This window comes from Lepidochelys kempii, chromosome 9 (assembly GCF_965140285.1).
Source record: "Lepidochelys kempii isolate rLepKem1 chromosome 9, rLepKem1.hap1, whole genome shotgun sequence".
Lineage (NCBI taxonomy): Eukaryota > Metazoa > Chordata > Testudines > Cheloniidae > Lepidochelys > Lepidochelys kempii.
Genome location: NC_136388.1, coordinates 34,676,475 through 34,698,159, shown reverse-complemented (window position 1 = coordinate 34,698,159; position 21,685 = coordinate 34,676,475). Strand labels below are relative to the sequence as shown.

The window sequence follows — 21,685 nt, the reverse complement described above, 5'->3', positions numbered from 1 at the left end:
TTACTTTGTATATTTCCCCCACTGCTTTGTGTCCCCCATTTTGGAAAATGCTGGAATAGACGTTTATAACAGATGTGCTCTCTCTTTTTGTGCATGCTTTGAGGAGTGAAAAAGGTTAAGCATTTGCATTTAAAGTACCATCCTTGGTGTCTGTGCTACCTAATTCAGATGAAACTAATGGGTCACTTGATACCTAAAAACTATTATTTTGGGCTCTGCAAAATTGGGCAGATGCTACTGCATCAGTTCCACTCTGGTAGCATTTTCAAGGCTTTCTCTAAAGCCAAAGCAGCGGGAGACAAACTCCTTTCAAAATAGAAGCTGAAACTACAGAGGGTAGTTAAGTCCATTCCTCTGATGTGCCCTGCTGCAGGAGTGTTTTCCAAAACATGGGATGGTCTTTGCCCTGAGGAACTTGCAATCTAAATAAGCAAGATGGAGTGAGAGAAAGGAAGTAGTAGTTATCCCCCTTTTACAGACTGGCAACTGAGGAACAGATAAAGGTCTGATAGGAACTCTGGCAGAGCAAGAATTGAAACCAGATGTCCTAAACTCCATTCCACTGACTTAGCTAGAGGACAGTTCTCTTTAGTGTTGCTTCTAAGTGAAGTCAGAGATTTTTCTCTCCGTCTCTTTTTTTGAAACTTAATGCTTCCTTACAAGGGTGTAACATCCTCTGTGGATTGTCTTCAATTGTACTGGCTTTGGTTAATTAGAAAGCTTATTTAAGTTAATTTGCTTGCATGTTTCTGAACTTTTTGATAAGATCACTAGTGCTTTTTCTTTTCTTAAACTACTGTTAATTTAACTAAATTAAACTTTATAATAAAATGAAATAAAATGAAACTTGAAAATTTTTGTACCATCCATGCATTCAGAAGGAAACTTCATTTCTCTCTCTCTTCTTCCCCCCTAGAAGGATTCTAAAGAGCTACAGCAATAATTAGGGTGTTGGATAGGTTTTATGAGCGTAGATTAAAAGGTACATTTGTGTAATTTGACTAAATGATGAGATGGGTTATTTCTATGTGTTAGAAGGCTATAAAGGTCAAGGAATGAAGAATTGTCTCTTCCATGGGAGTTTGAGAAATATGATGAAATTAGAACTGTGAGCTTTAATTGAGTCAGACTACCACTTCTATTTAAATTATGGAATAATCTCCGTAATGGGATGCTAAATCCAGCACAAAGCTTTGGTATATGTACAGTAGGGAACAATCGTATAACAACACAACTATGGACCAGACTTAATATTCAAAATAGAAAATTCTAGAGATTCTATCCTTTTGATACACTTAATATCACAGCTGAAGGGACAATGGCTAATTAAAGGAAACTTTTTCATTTATCCTGGTGAATTATTGGGAATTATCAGTGAGGTCAAAGCTTGAACTGCAGCGTAGTCTTTCAGGTTTGCAAGTCAGTTAAAGCTGGTCCTGATGAGACTTAAGTACCATTTGAGGCCTGGAATTTGTATGGTTGATTCCCAATGCAAGTGATCTCTGCTGACCCATGTTCCCTTTAAGAACATACACCAGCATTTGTCAAACTGGGGATCTTGACCCAAAAGGGGGTTGCAAGCCTATTATAGGGTGGTCACAGTATTGCTACACTTATTTCGAGCCGCCATCAGAGCCGGGTGGCTGGAGAGTGGTGGCTGTGGGCTGTGCGCCCAGCGCTGAAGGCTGTACCACCAGCAGCAGCAGCACAGAAGTAAGGGTGGCATAGCATGGGCAGCGGCGAGTGGGGATAAGGGGACATCACAGCCTGAAATACTTCCAAAGAGAGTCCCAGCAAAGAAGGTTTGAGAACCCCCAGCATACACAATTGTATCTAATTGTTCACTTAAGTTAAGAATTTCTCCTAATAGGTTTCAGATACTTTTAAGTATGTTTTTGGGCACATTATCTCATGGCCCACTTACCAGAGAGACAGCAGATAAAAGGTTTAGTCACCAAAATGTTCTAAAGCAATTCTAAAGTTTATACGGTCCAGCTAGGGTATAGTTTGAGTAGATTGTATGTTAAAATTTCAAATCAGTGTTTTCATTATTTCCTAGTCTCTGCCATTTTAAAAGTTTTTCTATTTTCTTTGTGGCACTATTCCCCCCCATGTAATCCCTTATGTGCTTTGCCTGCTCTTATATTACATAACTTTTCAGTTTTTGAAAATGCACCAGATGTGTCTATATCATTGGTATTCTAAAAAGACTACAGGAAAAGTTTCATGATTGTACTGTGGATTGCTTCAAACCTTCGATTGTAAACTTTTTTTAGATTCTGAAATTCTCAGGACTGGGTCCATGTTAGTGAACAGCCCCAACAGCATGTTCTTCAATGGAGCATCTGGGTGTTACCATGATACAAATACTAAATGTCATCACCACCACTCTACAGCATATCAGATACACTCAAATTGCATGTTGCCATGTAATTCAGTTAAGTTTGACTCATGCATAACTTTAGAATAAGAAACATCTGAGAGCGTAGGATGATACTTAATGCATACATGGTCTATGCCCTTTAAGATTTTTATGTTAAAGCTTATGCAAGGCAACTCTTCAAAGGGCTTGCTTTCATTCATAGTTGATAAAAATGTCATCAGGTGCATGCCATCTCTGTTGTTTTCTTTCTTTTTTGTGAATGTAACCTTGATGATAAACTTAATTTACATCCCTGAAGTTTGGAAATAGTGAAATAAAGCTGCAGTGCTTAACCCAAACAATCCCCGTATTTGTCTTACAAAAAGGAAACAAATTGATTAGGTGCATAACTGTGGAGCTGTGTGTTTTTTTCACTTGTGCTTAATGCTCATGTTTTGTGTGTTGCTGGAAGTAGTGGAGAGGTAAAACCTATGAGTGATGCCTGGAAGTAAGGCAGGGACTCTGTCAAAACTAGCCCTTGTAGCATGCTTTTAATTTAAAAATGGAAAGAGGTAGTAAATCAAGGAAACTTCAGTCAAGTTACTGCTTTTGTGTTTAGGTGTATTTGAAAAATAAAAATAAATTAGTCTACCTCCAAGAAATCTATGGCAAGTTTAATTCTTGAAGGTTTAAAAAATACTTGAGAAACTCTGCCCTGGTCTACACTACACAGGTCACCATAAGGCAGCTTTGTCAGTGTACACAGTGTACAGCTTTGCTCCTGTCGATGTAAGTGCTATACTAACTAACAGAATATGACTACACTGATATAATAAGCCATACACCATTTGCTGAGGTGCAGTTATTTTGGTATAGGTAGGGTGCTGTGGTGTCAATGTAGACCAGAGGTGGGCAAACTACACCCCGTGGGCCACATCCGGCCCACGGGATGGTCCTGTCCGGCCCCTGAGCTCCTGGCCTGGGAGGCTGTTCCCCCTCCCCCGCAGCCATGCCACAACGTGGCGCAATACTCTGGGCAACAGAGCTGCAGATCCCGGCCTGACCTGGTGCTCTGTGCTGCGTGGCGCGGCTGCCTGTTGTGGTGCAGCCGTGCTGCCAGGCACTGGTGCTCCAGGCAGTGCAGTAAGGGGGCAGGGAGCAGGAGGGGTGGGATAGAGGACAGGGGAGTTCAGTGGGTGGTCATGGGTGTGGATAGGGGTCGGGGTGGTCAGAGGGCAGGAATGGGGGCAGGAGTCCCGGGGGGGCAGTCAGAAAGGAGTGGAGGGGTGGTCAGGGGACAGGGAGCAGGGGTTTGGGTGGATGGGGCACGTGTCCTGGGGGATGGGCAGTCAGGAAGGAGAGGGAAGGGGTTGAATGGGGTGGTGCGGGGCAGTAAGGGGTGACAGGTCTGGAGGTGGTCGGTGGTCAGGGGGAAGGGGTGGTCCCGGGGGGGCAGTCAGGAAGGAGGGAGGGGGTTGGATGGGGCGGTGGGGAGCAGTTAGGGGTGGGAGGTCCGGGGGCTGTCAAGTGTTTTTAAACACAGTATGTTAATTTTCCAGGAAACCTTGCTGTTCAGTAAGCTCCTCATATATTAGACAGGGAATTTGTTGTGTACAGCTAAGTACAAAGCACTGTGTATTGGTAAATTTTAGAAGCTCAGAAGGACTCTTAAAAACTAATGCATGCTAATATAATTCGTACGCTGGCGTCTTCCAAACTTTACAGGTCATTATAAGCTGAACAGAGAAGCAGGACAGAATCTTGTCTGTGGTTTGAATATGTAGTCTTTGGGGAGGAGTATTTCTAAAGACAAAAATGGCAGTTGTGTGTGTTACACCATTGGGAGTACTTTCAAAATCAAGTACTTATTGTATGCATGTGCCTGTTAAATAAGAGATTAGATGTTGCAAGGCCATCTATCTCAGCAGGGCAAACAGCAATCCTAAACAGTGCACTGTGCACTCACACTTGGCTGAAATATTAATTAGTGTAAGACGAGTCCTTTGCAAATAAATGGTAAGCATGGATATTCAAAAATTAATAATGCATTTTATCTATGGTTGTAAATTTTGAGTGAAAATATAAATTTGAACTTGAAAGTTATTTAATATTGATTTCTCTCTTTTTCCCTCTCCCTCCCCCTCCCACCTTATTCCCTCAAAATAAGGTGTGTAAACAGATTTGGCTAGGATTATTTGATGATAGATCATCAGCAATTCCAGACTTCAGGGATCCACAGAAAGTAAAGGAGTTTCTACAGGAAAAATACGAAAAGAAAAGATGGTAAGCTAACACTCAGTTTTGATAAAAGCTAATTTTTTTTTTTCCTTCCCTGTAACCAGAAATCCCTTTTGGGTTTACTGTAAATTGCTGGCTGACGTCCGTCTTTCATTGTGACTAATAACGAGTGTTACTTTGTGGCTGAAAAGAGACCTTGACAACATCTCAATTTTTAAAGAAGGCTTATGGAAGACTTTGACTTGACTTCACGTACAGCACTACAGCAGCACAGCTGCAGCACTTCAGTGATGATGCTACTATGCTGACAGGAGAGCGTCTCCTGTTGGCATAGTTATAGTTAATCCACCTCCACGAGAGGCGGAAGGTATGTCAATGGGAGAAGCTCTCCCGATGACATAGCACTGTCTACACCGTCAGTGGGGTCGGTGTACCTACTTTGCCCAGCAACAAAGTTGTACTGATATAGGTCTGTAGTGTAGACCTGGGCATTGTAAAGCACTAAATATTACATCTGCATAGTCTGAACATTGCCAAACCTAGATATTCATTTAAAATCTTATGAAGAAGACATGGCCATTTGTTGTTAGATGCATGACATATGTTAGTGTGACATTCCCCAGGGACTGCTGTGTCCCCTTAGCTCTCCAGCCTAGGATGCCTTTTACACTATTTTGTTAGTGAACAGCAAACCCTTCCAGGCTCTGCTTACTCACACCACCAGCATGCAAAGTCACTCCCAGCTGAGTGCATGAATCTATGCCCAGCCATCCACGAAGCACATATAAGGCAACACCCGCATATCCCTCAGGCCCAGCCTTTCCCCCCTGAAATGTATATCTTGTACTGTTCAGTAGCCCCACTGGACAGGACAAGCTCATAATCAGTCTGTCATTCCAACTGTGGGTAATAAATATATGCACCAGTCCTTTCGATCTGAGTAGAGATCAAAAGGATTCCCCAAACACTTCAATCAAACACACTGGCTTAAATAAAATAACAAAATAAGTTTTTATTAACTGCAGAAAAATAGATTTAAAGTTTTTATAATTAGTATGGCATAGATATCAGAACTGGTTACAAAAGAAATAAAAAGATAAAATTGCAAGCTAATTGCTAATTCCCCCCGTGCAACCCTTGGGTGCTGGAAAAATCCTTGCCTGGGCATGTGGACAGCCAGTTCCATGGTGTGCATGAGCTTCAAACTGTCTTTTCAGATGAGTTGTAAATTTCCTGTTTACAACCCCCCCCCCAGCAGGTAATGGCTCTTTAGCACTTTTCTGGTGTGCTAGTGTGTCTGTCTCTGAGGAATGGGCTTGTGGGTGTTATCCAGAATTGCGACATATTCCAGTAACGATCCTACAGCAAAATCTCACAATTTCACATGCTGTGTTGCACACATTTCTACAGGATAATAATCATCAGATTATGAGTTTACAAATGATATCTCACAAGGCATACTTTGTACAAAATATGTAACGATATAAAAGTGGTGAACATGGGGTACAGGGTGTCAGTTATTTTTCCTAAAGGGCTGCACTTGGATCCAAACTGCTTTAGCAGCGCTGAGGATCCACAAGACTGTTGTACTCTGCAGGTGGGGAAGTTGCTGCCTGTTCACAAGCCCAGCTTCTGCTGATTCCCTTAGAGTGGCTTTTAGATAGGGCAGAATAGAAGCTCTTGTGTTCTGCCCATACTCTAACAGCTCTACTATGTTTGCTTGTCTGGAGGGCTGTTTGTTTTTATTTTTCCTCTTATATATGTGGCAAACCTTGTCAGAATATACTGGACTTACTACATAGACAGTTGTTTGCTGAATAGGGTGTAAGAGCTATTACAGCTCATTTAAGTGAAGTTATCAGACTATTTTCTTTACGAGTTCTTTAAAAAATAAATTGTCTTTAAAAGTGTGTTCAGCTTAATGGGGCAATCATAATTCATCTCGAGCCAGGAAACTGTAACGGCTTATGGTGACATCAGTAACAGCATAGGACTTAAACAGTCCCTTACTGGGATGGAACTACAGTAACGGTAGAAATATTTACTTGGGTTTTGTCAAAATATTGATGCTCTGTAAGGTGAATGGTTAATAACTGATGGTAACTCAATTTGACTTTTAAAAAAGTGTTGCCAGCATCTTGCTTCACCTTCTTCCATTCTAGCTCATATCACTTAAAAGTTGGGATGTCAGACTTTAATAGAGTGTACAACAATGGTTCAATCCTGGCAGTTGGTTGAGATTAGGGACCATTAACATCACTTTTGAGATGAAGTAGATGTGATTTTTAATATGCTAAACATGCCATAAAATATTTTTTTCCAACTTTTTTTCATTTGTGGACCCCTAAAAAATTTCAAATGGAGGTGCAGACCATTTGGAAATTCAACCTGTGGTCCGCAGGCCCCTACCATAGAAGTCTTGGAAGTCTTAGACTGAAAACTGACTGAGCAGAACTCAACTATAAATGTTGCACGTGCTCGGCACAGTATTTGACAAAGCGTGAGAAAGGGCGCTAAACTGTGGGCTTCTGTGGTAACAGCAGCACTTCTGGGTTTTGACCTGTAGGTGGGGGGCATTCACCTACTTTTGATTGATCAAAAGTATGCCTTTTCTGGGATCTGAAACTTTATTTTCATAGTCACCTTTAGCAGACCCCTTAGACACAGTCTGTGCGGACCCCAGGTTGAAAATGACTGTTATAAAACATTGGAAAACTGGAGTCTCAAGCTTTTGTAATCCCAGTGTTTGAGATATGGGACACTAAAATGGTGACTGGACCATCAGACCAGTAGTACTATTTGACATTGGTCCAGATCTTAAAATAGCAAATCTGAGACCTCAGAGCAATAACTTTTGATCCCTGCGCTACCATTATAATGGATGTTGGAACAAAACTTGTGTTAAATATTAAATAATTTTACTCTTATTCAACTTAGGTATGTTCCTCCAGAACAAGCTAAGGTGGTGGCATCGGTCCATGCATCTATATCAGGGTCCTCTGCTAGTAGTACAAGCAGCACACCTGAGGTGAAACCGCTTAAATCTCTCTTGGGAGAATCTGCACCAGCACTGCACTTAAATAAAGGCACACCTAGCCAAGTGAGTGAGTAATGGCTAAGAGTTCAGTGGTATGGGATTATGTTACAGTATTTAAAAGGATAATGGACATTTTGTGAATTGAACAAGATTTTACAAAATATTGAAAATTGTGGCATTGGTGGGTTACTCTTATTACAATAAAACTGTCCTGTCCTTAATACCTTTCATGCTCTGTTGCTTTTATGGAATGTGAATAGGGGACTGACAGTAAAATCCAGAAACTGAGTTCTGCGTTGGCTTGACTTTGAATGCTTCAAACTAAAAATGATAGCCTCTGCCCTGTGTAATAATGACTAATAGACAGACTGGTATTTTTGGTGCTATTTAATAAAACTAAAACTCTTTTTTTTGTTTTGTAACAGGCTTTTGGCTAAACATCTTGTGTATCCACAACATAGAATAAAAGCTGTTTTATCCGGCACTGCATCAATCAGAAAGCTCTATAAACAGCATTTCTGATCTTCATTGAAATTCGGGTTTACAGTCCAGTTGATGCAGGGCCAGCAAGGGGTTGGGGTGTGGGGTGTGGGCTCTGGGAGGGAGTTTGGGTGCAGGAAGGGGCTTGAGGTGCAGGAGGGGGCTCAGGGTGCTGGATCCGGGGGCTGCTCACCTCAGGTGGCTCCCTGCAAATGGTGACCTGTCCCGGCTGCTCCTAGGTGGAGGTGTGGCTCTGTGCACTGCCTCTGCCCGCAGGCACTGCCCCTGCAGCTTCCGTTGGCCACGTTCCCAGCCAATGAGAGCTGTGGAGCCAGCGCTCGGGGCAGGGCAGGGGGCAGCGTGCAGAGCCGCCTGCTGGACGTCTGCCTAGGAGCAGCCAGGACAGGTCGTCGGTTGCGGGGAGCTGCCCGAGGTGAGTGGTCCACGGATCCGGCACTCGCACCTGCTCCCCAACCCGCTGCCCCGAGTCCCCTCCGACACCCAAACTCCCTCCTGTCATTAACTGGCATTTTTCACTTACTGGCACATCCTATTCCCCCAACATGCCGGATAAAACAGCTTTTATTGTTGGTGGGTTGGGTCATCCTCCTCCCTTGCATCCTTGTTGGAATTTTAAAAACACACCATTGCCTCCTATGAAGCCCTGTGTTACAACTGCCATCTTTTTATTAAAGAGAGGCATGGACAGGACTTTTTTCTTAACCTGTCAGGGTTACTGCTTTTAGAAGTAAAACCATGTTTTTTCAACAACTTGAGATTTGCTTTATCTCTTCACCCCAGCCCCCTCTCCCCCCCAAATTTGGGCCATTGTGACAAAATTAAGTTAACTATAAACTAGATTTTATATAAATGGTGTTCCCTGTGGTATGAGGAAGTATTTTGGTCAGTCCAGTATACTATAACTTCAACCTCCCTTCCTTAGAAGCAGTTCAGGGGTCAGTGAAGCTAACTTAATTAACATATTTTTCTCTATATATGGTCATGAATACTGTGCTGTATATTATGCAAGTGTGTCTTGTTGCAGTCTTGTAAAATGACTTTCGGCTCTCTGTCTAGCTCATCCATAACGGTACATGATAGGTTGGAGGGAAAAAATGCATATTTGAAAAATAATGTATGATGTAAGTAGTCTGTATAATGCAAACGCACAAGAGGGTAAAGCTAAGGTTAAATGTTTGTTTAGAATTTCCTGACTCTTGAGTTTTTTAGCATGCAGCTGTAATTTTCTGTTGAGGAATTCTGCAAGAAATTTAACTTTTTTTTTTTTTCCTGGAAGAAAAAGAATGGGGATTCAGTGAGAAGAAGGAGCTTCAGTCTACATGGCTCTGAAGCTCTGCTGGGCTTCAAAAATAATTGCAAATACCACATGCAGGCTCCATAATATGGAGCCATTTGTTTAGATACCTCTAATTTTCCTGTCTTACATGCATCTTAGTCTCTGGAAGTCTGCTGTGTAACTCCTAAGGTGCACTTCAGTAGGGCTACCTGAAGACTCACACTAAGCCCATGGGGGTTGGGAGGGAATATGCTCTTGCACACCATAGGGAGGGGAGGAGGAGGAGGAGGAAAGATTCTTCTGTGTACCAGATTTTAAACTAGAAGCTCTAGATTAAATTACCAAATTTTAACGGGTTCATTGCTTGTTTGTTTCACATAATTGTGGTCTGAATTCTAAAGTTAAGAAACTTGATATGGCTTGCTAACCATGCTCCGTGGCAAAAAACTGTTCAAAACTAGTACCAGAAGTGCTTATTCGGTCTGTAGCCTTTAGCTGTTTGTAAAGCGTGGTTAAATATTGGCTTTCCTGTTTGTTTAGCTAATTAAAATGTTGTTTGTAGTCCCCTGTTATCGTTAGGTCTCAAGGACAACAGCAGCAGGAAAAGAAACAATTTGACCTCCTCAGTGACCTTGGCTCAGATATCTTTGCTGCTCCTGCTCCTCAGTCAACTGCTACAGCAAATTTTGCTAACTTTGCACATTTCAACAGTCATACAGGTAAGAGTTCTGTGTAGACACTTCCTCCTAATTAAATGTATAGAAACCTGAGGAGTTTTCAGTCTTTATGGCTCATAAATAGGAATGATCTTCTGAATTAGTAAAAGGAGAATTAATATTTCTGTGCCTTGAACATTGTTATATCAGTTGTTAAGATTTAGCTTATGGCAAGCTGGAAATCAAGTTTAATAAAGCAAGTATTATTCTAAAGTTTTAAAACTTACACTGTGCATTTCCTTTGCAATAAACAGTATGGGAAACAGAAGAGAATAGCTATAAAATATAGCGTAGTAGTACCGTTTGACATGGATCACATAAATATTGATCTGTACCTGACACAAATTACGTTTGGTCACTTTTTGTCACTCCGCTTTAATTATTTTTTCCCTTGAGTTGCTTGTTTATAAAGCAAATATTTGGCTAGAAGTCAGGAAGCATCAGTGTTGGTGGCAAGAGAGGAGAAGGTGAGTAAAGTAGTGGGAGTGGGCAGAGGCTATGCAAGATGTCATTTCTTCTCTCTGAAAAAGTTGGCAAGATACTTTATGGAAGGGAGTGAAAAATAGCGAACAGACAGCTGGTGTGGGTGTCAATGAGGGGGGAGAAGCAATGCTGCCTCACTGAGTATGACAGAACTGAAGGAAGAGAGAACAAACTTGTAGTGGAGGAAGCCCATGTGGCTGGGACTCACTAGTGTGGGGGCAGCAGCAAAAGGAAACAGTTTTTGAGCAAAAACCAGTTTAGGTGTGGTGGGACAGACTTTTAAATATTTAGAACGGCTGTCTGTTAAACATTCCTGAATGTTACAGAGGGGGAAAAATAAAGAAACCTCAGTCCATATAACTTTATCCTAAAGAATAATGACCACTAAGTTGATTCTGAAGAACACCAATAGTTATACGTCAGCAGCCTATAGATATTGAGTAGTGTGTTGCCACTAACTTTCTGTGTGACCATGAGCAAGTACCTACCCTTTGTCCTTGTCTACTTAGATTATGAACTCTTCAGGCTAGGTACTGTTTACTAAAATGTTTAGTACCTAAGGCAGTGGAGCCCCTATCTTGGTTGGTATCTCTGGGTTCTACTAATATTGCTAATACTGAGGAGAAATGCTGCTCATGAAAAATCTTGTGTTCATCTGAAGTGTTGTCGTCATAGTTGGTGTGAAATTACAAAGTTGAAAAATCATGGGTGCACACTTTTGGTGAGTTGAATAAGGTATTCGTCACCAGTTTAAATAAAAACATTTATAAATATTTTTTTAAAAACTTTTTTTCAGGCATTTTATTTTAAAGATAATGTGAATGACCAATTTAAAATCAGTAGAATTAAACATGAAGAGTTCTAGCATATTTTATAAAGCATGCGTAAAACAAAGGCTTTCATGTAAATCAGTTTCTTGGAATGTATTTACATTGGAATGATGTTTGTTGACCGATTTCAAATTTTAATCTGCAGATTTACATGCTGATTGGTCAGTATTACATAAAACAAAGTTTCACTCCAAAGGCGTCTGGATGCTTAAGAAGTCTTTCCTGTAAAGATCCAGCCTAATCAAACCACATTTGTATCCGATTACAATGTACTTGAATTCTTTTTTTTTTTTTTTTTAATAGACCTCAAGAACTGTAAGCCTCTTTTTAGGCAAACTGTTTGTTTTTTCATTTTATGCTTGATCAATCTAATACAGCATAAACCATGGTCCATTACCTCTGTTCAGGGCTATCTTACTACTTTTATGTAGGATTGAACAGATACAAAGGAAGATATATCTTTCAATAGGAAAGACTAAAATTTTTAATGTAGTCAGCTAGTTTTTAGATTGAAATTATTGCTTTAAGTTGTGAATGGGATGAATACCTGAGTACATATCACTGGTGTCCTTTTCTGCAGTAAGGTGCTCTCACTTTCTTGACATAGTGAATTGAGGAAAACAATCCCACAGTATTTAGAACCTCGGACTTTGTTAGGACTGGTACTTTTTACCTCTTATAAACACATTAAATTACGAACATCTGGTGGCAAATTTTAGATCACTAAGCCAGTTTCTGTACGATGCAAAGTGCCTGTTCACCAGGCTGGCAAGCACCATACCTTATAAGGACATTTCATATGCAGTAAACTGTTTTCAGTGATCCAGCTCATAAGTCACGTGGCTGGAGCCCTTCTGTTCTATGCCGATCAACATTCTAGTGCCTTTTTCTCCCCTCATGAACTTGGCTTCTACACTTTGGTTGCGGTAACACCCTGTGAAGCTGGTTCTGAAGTTACAGATTTGTCTTTGTGGTTCAAAGGAAGGAGTTGTTGAACTCACGTACGCATACAATAGCAAACTCTTAAAAGGTGCTGGTCCATGATGCCTATTTTGTTGATGTGGTAGTGGTTCTGCCTCCTTTACAGCTTCTCCTACAGGAGATTGAATATTTTTTTCATTTGGAATGTATAGTCTGGCCCCTTATAGAAACCACTGCTGAGGGGCAGCAAGATTAACAGCTTCTGTTATAAACTGTTGCAGCCACAAGGGAATGGATGAATTTAGTAGCCAGCAGGAAAAAAACTGTTGTAGTAAGGTACTTCTGCATTGGTTGGGTAGACTGTGGAGACAGTGAGAGCACTCTGTGAGAGGGCTGAGTGCCTGTTGCTGTACTGTTGTAATGCCTGGTAACTGCACAAGAATGTAGCTTCTGATATGCTCCATCTTGTGGAGGTCCTAATGTGCCAAGTAGTACATGGGAACTTGGGCAGAGGGATTATGGAAAAGAGTGGGGCAAAGGAAACTAGTTTAACATATTGTAGATGTGAATTGGGGAAGGAAAACAATTTGAGTACAAATTTACTTAACTGAAAATGTGAAAGTTCACAAGAGTAGTACAGTTTTTTCTTCAAGTGATTGCACTTATCCATTCCACTCCTGGTGTCTGTGCACCCAGGGCCTGGCAGTCGGAAACTTTTTTCCCTGAGCTTAGATTAAGTAGTTAGTGTATTTACTATAGTTAGTTTTTTAATCTGAAAATTTACATGCTGATTGGCATGTTTTTTAACGGTGTTAAAAAGTTATATTTTTTAAAATTATGGTTGTTTGTTCCCTGTTTCAGGGTTCTGATGCTGCTACTGAGGCATGCCCTGGTCTCCAGGGTTCAAGCCGTGTACTTCTCGCTCAGGGCCTGCCGGTGAGCGACCCACACAATAGTTGTCTGAAGTGCCTGGGCAAAGCACACGTTAAAGACCTATTCAGGACTTGCCATTTGAGGGTCCTTCTCTGTTCTCAGACAAGACAGATAGCAAGCTTCATGGACTTAAGTACTCAAGCTACCTTAAGCTCCTTAGATTTGTATTCACCTGCCCCAGTCAGAAAGTACTATCAACCTTAGCAGATGCACCATTTTTCTGTTCCAGCTCTTCGATAGTATCTGTCAAAAAAGTAGTCATGGGATTATAGGTACAGGCTTCCTCCTCCTGCTGCTTTGGCTCCAGTTCCAGGTATCTCGAAGGGGATGGAAAGTGCCAGTCATTTCTCCAGACCCAAATTCCTTCTCCCTTTGCCAACCATCTGTCCCTCTTCCTCAGTTCTTGGTCCTGAATTGCTTTGGACCAGTGTGTCTAGAGCACTGTGGAGGTGGGATATACTCAACCATTTGTTTCTACCCCTTCCTGCCATCCTTCCTTCTCATGCCTCTTCAGGGACCACTCTCAAGAGGAGCTCCCCTTCCAGGAGGATACAGTCTCTCTTGGTTGGGGGCAATATAAAAGATTCCACATCCTCTGAAAGGGAAGGGGTTTTAGTTCCATGGTTTTCCAATCCCAAAGGTGAAGGGGCCAGGTTTAAGGCCAATTGTAGACCTGCATCAACTCAATACATTCTTAAAGAAGATAGCTTCAATTATCCCTTCCCTGGATCCTAGGGACTGGTATGCTGCCCTCGACTTACAGGATGCGTACTTCCTTGTGGCAGTCACTTCCTGTGAGCTTGATTATCTCAGATTTCTGGTAAATCAAAATTATTATTGTCATGCTGTCTGGAGTGGTTCATGTCCACGAGTGCCAGCCTCAGGTCAAACTATCAAAAAGCAGGGCAGATGCCCCAAAGTGGTGGTTCTGTAATTAGATTTCAACTACCCAGTAACACATGTGAACTCCTGGATCACTGTACTAGTCTTACCATGGAGTCGCAGACTGTCCCCTCGGGCATTCCAGTCTATCTTGCCACCCAGACAAGCTGTACTTAGTGAAAAATAATTACCTACACCAAAAATCACAAAATACTCAGGTTGCTACCAGTCCCAATAGACCGGTCACTTACCCCAGATCAGTTTGTACCGGAGATCTCAACAAAGAGCACGCTGGTAGCTAATCCTATAGTAAACTTCCACCCATGAAGAAATCAACTAAGTTTTTGTCCTACAGTAGCCCAGTTAGACTCGATAGTCCTTTTTCTGCCTAGGTTCACAAGTTTAGAACAGGCATTTTTACAATTTATAAAGCAAAACTTTCCTGAGAGCATGGGATTCAGACATTACAAATAAGATTAATGTATGCAGCAACGTACTAACATTTTGTAGAGTCTAAACACAGTCTTACAAGTCTAGCACCTATCTTGAGTAGTACTAACACACGTGAGCTGGTCTGGTTTCCAGCTATGAATTTTTCAGTGTAGGAGTCAGCTGTGCAGATTTGGTAAGAGTTAGCACCTTGGTTATCAGTGTCACAATTATTGGTTCACTGTACTACCATTTGGCCTATTAGCCGCTCTCAGGATCTTTACAGAAGTTATGTCAGTAGTAGCTGCATTCATTAGAAGATCGGGAGTTGAGAGTAGGGGTAAATCTGGATGACAGGCTTGTCAAGGGTCTGTGTCAGCTGTAGGTACAGTGCAGTTTATGCCTGATCCAGTCAGTGTTCAATGCTGTGAGACTGCTAGTCAATGCAGAGAAGTCTCCTGTCTCCCTGGTCCAGAGAGTAGCATTTATAGGGGTTGTGCTGGACTTTGTTCCAGGCAATTCAATCAATTATTATAGGTAGAAAACACCCAGTCACAACAGCACGAAACTGTTTGAGACTCCTGGGGCATATGGCCTCCTGCCTGTATGTAGTTCAATATGCTGGACTCAACTCCAGAATTCCTCAGAGTGGGTTGGCATCTATCTATTCGCTGCGCCTCCATTAGCTAGAGTTGGTGATGAGAATGACTTATGTTCTTGGCTCCTTTGATTGCTGGACAGGTTCAGCCAATGTATGTGTAGGTGTTCCATTTGCCTGCCTGCAGCTGATGCTCATGCTAGTGATGGATGTGTCTGCCTGGGATGGGGAATCCATTTGGGTTCTCTGCAGACTCAGGATTTCTGGTCCTTGGAACACTTAGCTTTCAGCCCTGCCATTGATGTGTAAAACTATCGGACTGTAGTGCCAGATGTTTCTTGCACATCAAGAAAAAGTCTGTTAGTCCTTACATACAACACAGCAGTAATGTTCTGTCTCAAGCAGGGAGGAGCCAACTTTTTCCACTCTATCAAGAGGCAGCTTTCCATTGCTAGCTTGATAGATCTAAAGCTTCTTATCTTTGGGGGTCCAAAATGATCCAACAGACCACCTGATCAGATTGCTTATGAGTCACTGAGTAGTCTTGGTCCAGATACATCCTCCATTGGTGGGGTTTCCCCAAGTAGACCTGTTTGTGACAAGGAAAAGTGTCAGCAGTTCAGCTCCCTGCTAGATTGCAGCCCAGGTTCCCTGACAGTCGCTGTTTTTGCTGCCGTGGTCAGGCAGCCCATTTTACACTTTTCCCCCAATCCCACTCATTCAGAGGGTATTACTAAAGATAAGATGTGACCAAGCCAGAGTCGTACTCGTGGCTCCAGCTTGAGCCCGTGAACACTGGTTCTTCACTCTCTTGGCAGTGTCAGTGAAACCTCCAATCTCACTTCCACTAAACTGAGACCTAATCTCTCAAGGTCATGGGCGCCTACTCCAACTGCATGGATGCTCTGGTGCTAATATTAGAGAGTGATCTTGCTTGAAAGAGGTTCAGGAGGTCCTTCTAAATAGTAGAAAGTTTTCTACAAGAGCTACTTATCTCTCTTAAATGAAGGCATTTTTCCATTTGTTCTTGCCAGTGGTGGGGTATTGCTGTCCTGTTCTTTGGTTCAACATATTCTGGACTAATTATTGTACCGAAAACACCAAGGTTTGGCTGTTAGTTCAATCAAAGTACATCTGGCAGCTATTTCAGCATTCCACCCTAAAGAAGATAATCACTGTTTTCTCTAATGACATATCTACAAGGTTTTTGAAGGGCCTAACAAGTTGTGTCCTCAGGTACAAGATGGTAATTCTCCATGGGACCTAAACTTGGTGTTTGTCCAGTCTTATGGGTCTGGCATTTGAACCTTTGGCTACTTGCTCTCTGCTGCCTCTGCCAGTGAAGATGATATATTCAGTGGCCATCACTTCTGCCAAAAGGGTAGGAGAAGTATGTGCCTTAATGTCGGGGCCTTCCTATATAATATTCTTTACGGACATGGTTAATTTGCATTCTCACCCCAGGTTCATTCCAAATGTGGTGTGTTTTTCCATATCAACCAGTCCATTTGTTTGCCTGCATTCTTCCCGAAGCCACATTCGAACAGGGAGGGAGGAGCGTTTTACATACCTTGGACATCAGAAGAGCTCTGGTATTCTATTTGTGCAGGACCAGGCACTTCCATAAGTCCTACTAACTATTTATAGTGGTGTCAGACAGAATAAAGGGACAATCCGTCTCTGTGCAAAGAAACTTTTCTTGGATCAACTCTTATATGTGCACATGCTATGTCCTGGATAATGTCACCCCACCGATCAGTCACAGCTCGTTTGACAAGATCAGTGTGCTTTGATGGTGTTTCTGCCACAGGTTCTGGTTGTAGATGTTTGTAGAGTGGCAACTTCCTCCTCAGTCCACACATTTGCCTCCCATTATGCTGTTGCTCAAAACTCCAGAGATATGGCTAAAGTTGGATGAGGAATTCTCCAATCTCTATTTAAATAGATTCCAATTCCATACTTTAGGCATCAGTATTTCTATTATAGCTTATTGTTTCCTGGGATTTATAACTTAGTTGTAAAAACTTGCTTCAGGCACATTGAAAGCACCGACCTGGTAATACCACAGAACCTCCAAAGAGCCCATTCCCAATTCTGTTATGCCAATGGAAAATCACATCATATTGAGGGGTTTTAGATCAACTTAAAAAAAAAAGTAAGTCACTTTAAATTAGAGATTCATGTGTAGGGATTCCCCTCTAGTCATTATTGCTTGCATAGTGTAGCACGTAAATAGCGGCTAGAATTTTCAAAGTAGCCAATGAGTTGAACACTGAATTTATATTGACTTTCATTGGGAGTTGAGCCCCTGACTCCCTCAACCAACAGCTTACCTCAGTTACCTGCAATGTCAAGACACAAAGGGAAGGGTTGAGGGCACAATGGGTGTCAATTCTAAATTCCCTTCCTTCGCAGGTTCACTTTTCACACCTAATGTTGATGGACATGCAATTTTTGTTAATTGTCCAGTATTCTTAATATCTGGATCTAGGGGCAAAAAAACCCCTAAAAAGGTCAAATCAATATAAATGCTGTTTTGCAAAAGAAGGCATCTTTAGTATTTCACTGCTTGGTTTGGCTTCGTGTTCCGTTATGTGATTTTTTTTTTTAATTGCATTTTAATTACATAGTGCTTTGAATGCTTTGACAGGTTGAATGACTTCTGAATAGTATGTATCCAAAACAAACTCAGTAGTGACAAATTAAATTCCCTCTAACAATGTTGTACTTCATATATAAATGCTTGACATTTTGAAATGGTGTAAAAATACATCCTAGAAGTAGAACATATTTCACGTTTCCAAACCAGACTCGTGGGAGTCAAGTAGCCTACCAGATGGATTGGCATTTCACTGGAAAACAGTGTTTGGAAAGATACAATCTTGTTTGTTTGACTCTTAACAGTTACAAATGTGGTGTTCTGTTTTCAGGGCTTTCTGTGTTAGTACTGTTGGTTTAAGATGAATCTGACACTGTGTATGTCTACGCTGCAATCGAAAGCATAATTGCCGTTTTTGAGTAGGCATGCCCATGCTAGCTGTAATCTAGCTTTTCTAAAAATAGCAGTGCAGCAGCATGGTATTGGCTTCATCTCAAAGCTTACAAGTAGTCCTAGCCCATGCTGAAGTCTGTGCTGCTGCAGCTTCATTGCTAGCCATGCTAGTTAGATTAAAGCTAGCCTAGGTATGTCACCGTTCGCTGCAATTACGCTTTTGATTGCAGTGCGGATTTACCTTTTCTTGAGGTCATGCAGTTACTGTGGGTAATGGCATATCACTCACGCTTTAACAGAAATGAACTATGGAAAAATGAGTGGGAAATTTATTGATACAAACCTATGAAGGCAAATATGAAAGGCTTAAAATACATTTTGAAGATTAATTTAATCCATAGGATGTGTATTTATACTTTAGATAAGAATGTGATGCTTCATTTATAAAGAGAAAAATCATGCTTGAGGTAGGACATCACACTCAGACCAACATAACCATAACTTACTTCAGTTAATACATGTGTTTTTGTTTTCCATGTCCATTAACATGTTTTGTTCCTTTACAATTTACAGCACAGAACTCTGCAAATGCAGGTTTTGCAAACTTTGATGCATTTGGACAGTCTAGTGGTTCGAGTAATTTTGGAGGTTTCCCCACAGCAAGTCAGTCTCCTTTTCAGCCCCAAAATACAGGTAGACTACTAGCACTTCTGATTAATTTTTACAAAATAATCCAGACGTACAAGTGAGAAAGTACTTCAGTTTACTTCCTGCATCTGCCTGCTTTAACACAATCATAATCTGAAGCTCTGGGGAAACCTGAAATGAATGCCTTTTTCTGTTTGGTTATTTGGTATGGGTTTTTTTGTTTTACTTTTTTCTGGCACTTCTGGGAAGTCTCCTAATTTATGATGATGTCGCTTATAATTAGCCCTACACATGAAATATTTGTGAGCTTACTGAATGTAACTATATTGGTACTTCTGAATGTCAGGCCACATTTATCTAAAGGAGATTACATCTGTGATTTCCATCTTCCAAGAGAAGATTTCAGTAAAGATAGATAATGCAGACCAGAGTAATACAAGTATTGAATATATTTACCACACAGATGCATGTTAGCCACTCAGTTATCAGAAGATTTCATGTGTAAGGTCTATTGCTAATTCTTATTTTGCTTTTCTTGTTAATTTGATCATACTTTTAAACTTTTGCTTGGGCTGACAGTTGCTGTTTGTCTAATCTTTGGCTGACTACTTTTCCTTTTTTCCTTTTGAATGTGGTGTCATTTAAACTTCCTTTTTAATTTTTTTCTCCCTTTTGTTAACTTTAATCCCCTTCACACAATTTCTGGCTATCCAGCGTTCAGAACGCTTTCATCTAGCTGCAGTTTTGGCGAATTTACTTCAGCTTTCCCTCTCCAGGCTGTACACAGTAAGTTCCATTGAGTAGGAAACTTAGTTTTTTGTTTTATATGCCATTGTGTTTTTTTTAGTTCCGCCCTTACATATATTTTCACCAGTCATTGCTAATGTCTGTGCTTGCTTTTAAAATTATCAAATTGCTAATGGTTTATTAATAGTTAATGTGGACTGAGTACTCAACCAAGTGTACGTACGTGTACACGCACATACACCTTTTTCTATTAAACTAAAATGTAAATCTGACTTGCGCATATGAACAGAATCCTCTGTCCACAGAGAAGATCTGGAAACTCATAAATTAATACCTTTTTAGAGACTTAAACATAAAATTTGTTGCACACATTAAAAAGCTGGAGCTTTCAAACTGATTCCTATATTTCAGATCAGCAGAGTGTTAGTATAAATCCTAATAGAGTGATTTATTTACTTGAGTATATTTAATGTGTATCCTAGGAAACTAATTTTTTTTCTTTGAAAGGAGGGCTCTCAAATCCCTTCTGTTCTTTTCCTTTATCTCCCCTCCAAAAGGCTGTGTTGTCTGTCTGTCTCTGTCTGGGTGCAGCCATGACATCTGGGAGTAAAGGACTGAGTTAGTCTCTCTGAACCTTGGCCTGGTATCCCATTGTGCTACCTCTGGACTTTCAGGCTAACCTTTTTTGCCTGCAGTGGTTACTGATGTCTGAAATAGTCAAGCATATTGTACCATTGAGGAAAATAAAGCAACTCCTACTTATTTTGCTGAATTCTTGCAGCAGCAAAAGCTGTATTTTGGATTTATAAAATTAAAGCTAATTTAACTCAAATTTTTTCTAGCTAAATATGTGTGATGTTTGAGTTGACTTAATGATGTTGCACTGAAACATAATTTTGCGAGAGCTAATTACGGTGTGTGAAAGCTATTGAATTTTCAGTGTTTTCTTCAGATTTAGAAGTTTATAGATATAAATGTGCTCATTCTGATTCAAGATTAATTTTAAGTGTGTTAGAGGGGCTTTAGTTAGCCTGTGGGATAAAAAACAAAAGTGATGTTACTGCCTGGTGTAACCACGAAGAGGTGGGATGATATTGCCACCAAGAGCATTTGGAGAGACTTTCCTATACCTTTAAAGTATCCATGTTTAACTTATTTTGTTACAGGTGGAAGTGCTGGATCAATGAATGCTAACTTTGCTCACTTTGATAACTTCCCCAAATCCTCCAGTGCTGATTTTGGAGCCTTCAATGCTTCTCAGAGCAACACAACGGCAACTGCTGCCAGTAAAGTTGCAGTGAATAAACCGAATCTCCAGTCAGCAGACAAATATGCAGCTCTTGCTAATTTAGATAATATCTTCAGCACAGGGCAAGGTATTAAAGTTTTTTTTCTTTGACCTGTTACCCTTCATTTTTATTCCTTATGAGGATGGCTGTGCCTGTCAAAATGGTAACAAACCATGTTAAGCATGCTTTAAATTGTCTCTTCAAAAAATTCTAATTAACTTCACACTTGCACATTTTAAACTCCTATATTGCCGTGCTGCTTCTTGTAACAAAGCAAATTCTTTAATCTATGCAGTCATGTGCAAAATAGTACTTATCAAAAAGATCATGCTTCTTTTATAAGCCGATCACTCAAAAAAAATTTTCATGAGTGATAAGTATTGTAGTAGTACATTATTCAGGTTTCTGTGTATTGCTGGAGTGGGCGACTTTATTCATTCAATCACACCAGTTGCGGGTCTAAGATATTTTTTACCTTTAAAATTAAAAGCCACCATGATAGCTTCTTTAGATGTTCATATAACGTAAAGCTTGACTAGACTTTCTCTCTTAAAGGAGATTACAACTGCTAGTGTTTAACGGGTTGGTTTTGTATGCACACTAAGGTAACCATATATTGAACAAGGATGGTAACATGAATTTCATTGGAGTTTAAGTTGGATTCAGTCCAGCATACTACAATGGTAAATAAGTCATGTATATCAGCTCCTAAGCAAAACTGATACAGTATATGGCTTTGTTAATATTCTTTCCCTTAAAGTTGTGTGGTTTTGAGGAGGGCAGTGGTTGACTGACTCTTAGGA

The 21,685-nt window shown here is 40.7% G+C and overlaps 1 protein-coding gene across 11 annotated transcripts in view; it reads left to right on the top strand.

The window, feature by feature from the left end:
- Positions 1–21,685, top strand: part of AGFG1 (ArfGAP with FG repeats 1) — a 68,274-nt gene that overhangs the window by 33,385 nt on the left and 13,204 nt on the right. For 5 of the 11 annotated variants that reach the window (XM_073359881.2, XM_073359882.2, XM_073359877.2 and 2 more), the window contains exons 3-8: positions 4,530–4,645; positions 7,538–7,700; positions 9,977–10,133; positions 18,772–18,891; positions 19,561–19,632; positions 20,760–20,969. In XM_073359881.2, coding sequence (XP_073215982.1) covers positions 4,530–4,645; positions 7,538–7,700; positions 9,977–10,133; positions 18,772–18,891; positions 19,561–19,632; positions 20,760–20,969 — 838 coding nt within the window. The remainder of the gene's footprint in view (positions 1–4,529; positions 4,646–7,537; positions 7,701–9,976; positions 10,134–18,771; positions 18,892–19,560; positions 19,633–20,759; positions 20,970–21,685) is intronic. The other 6 variants (XM_073359884.2, XM_073359883.2, XM_073359878.2 and 3 more) reach the window with 3 other exon arrangements.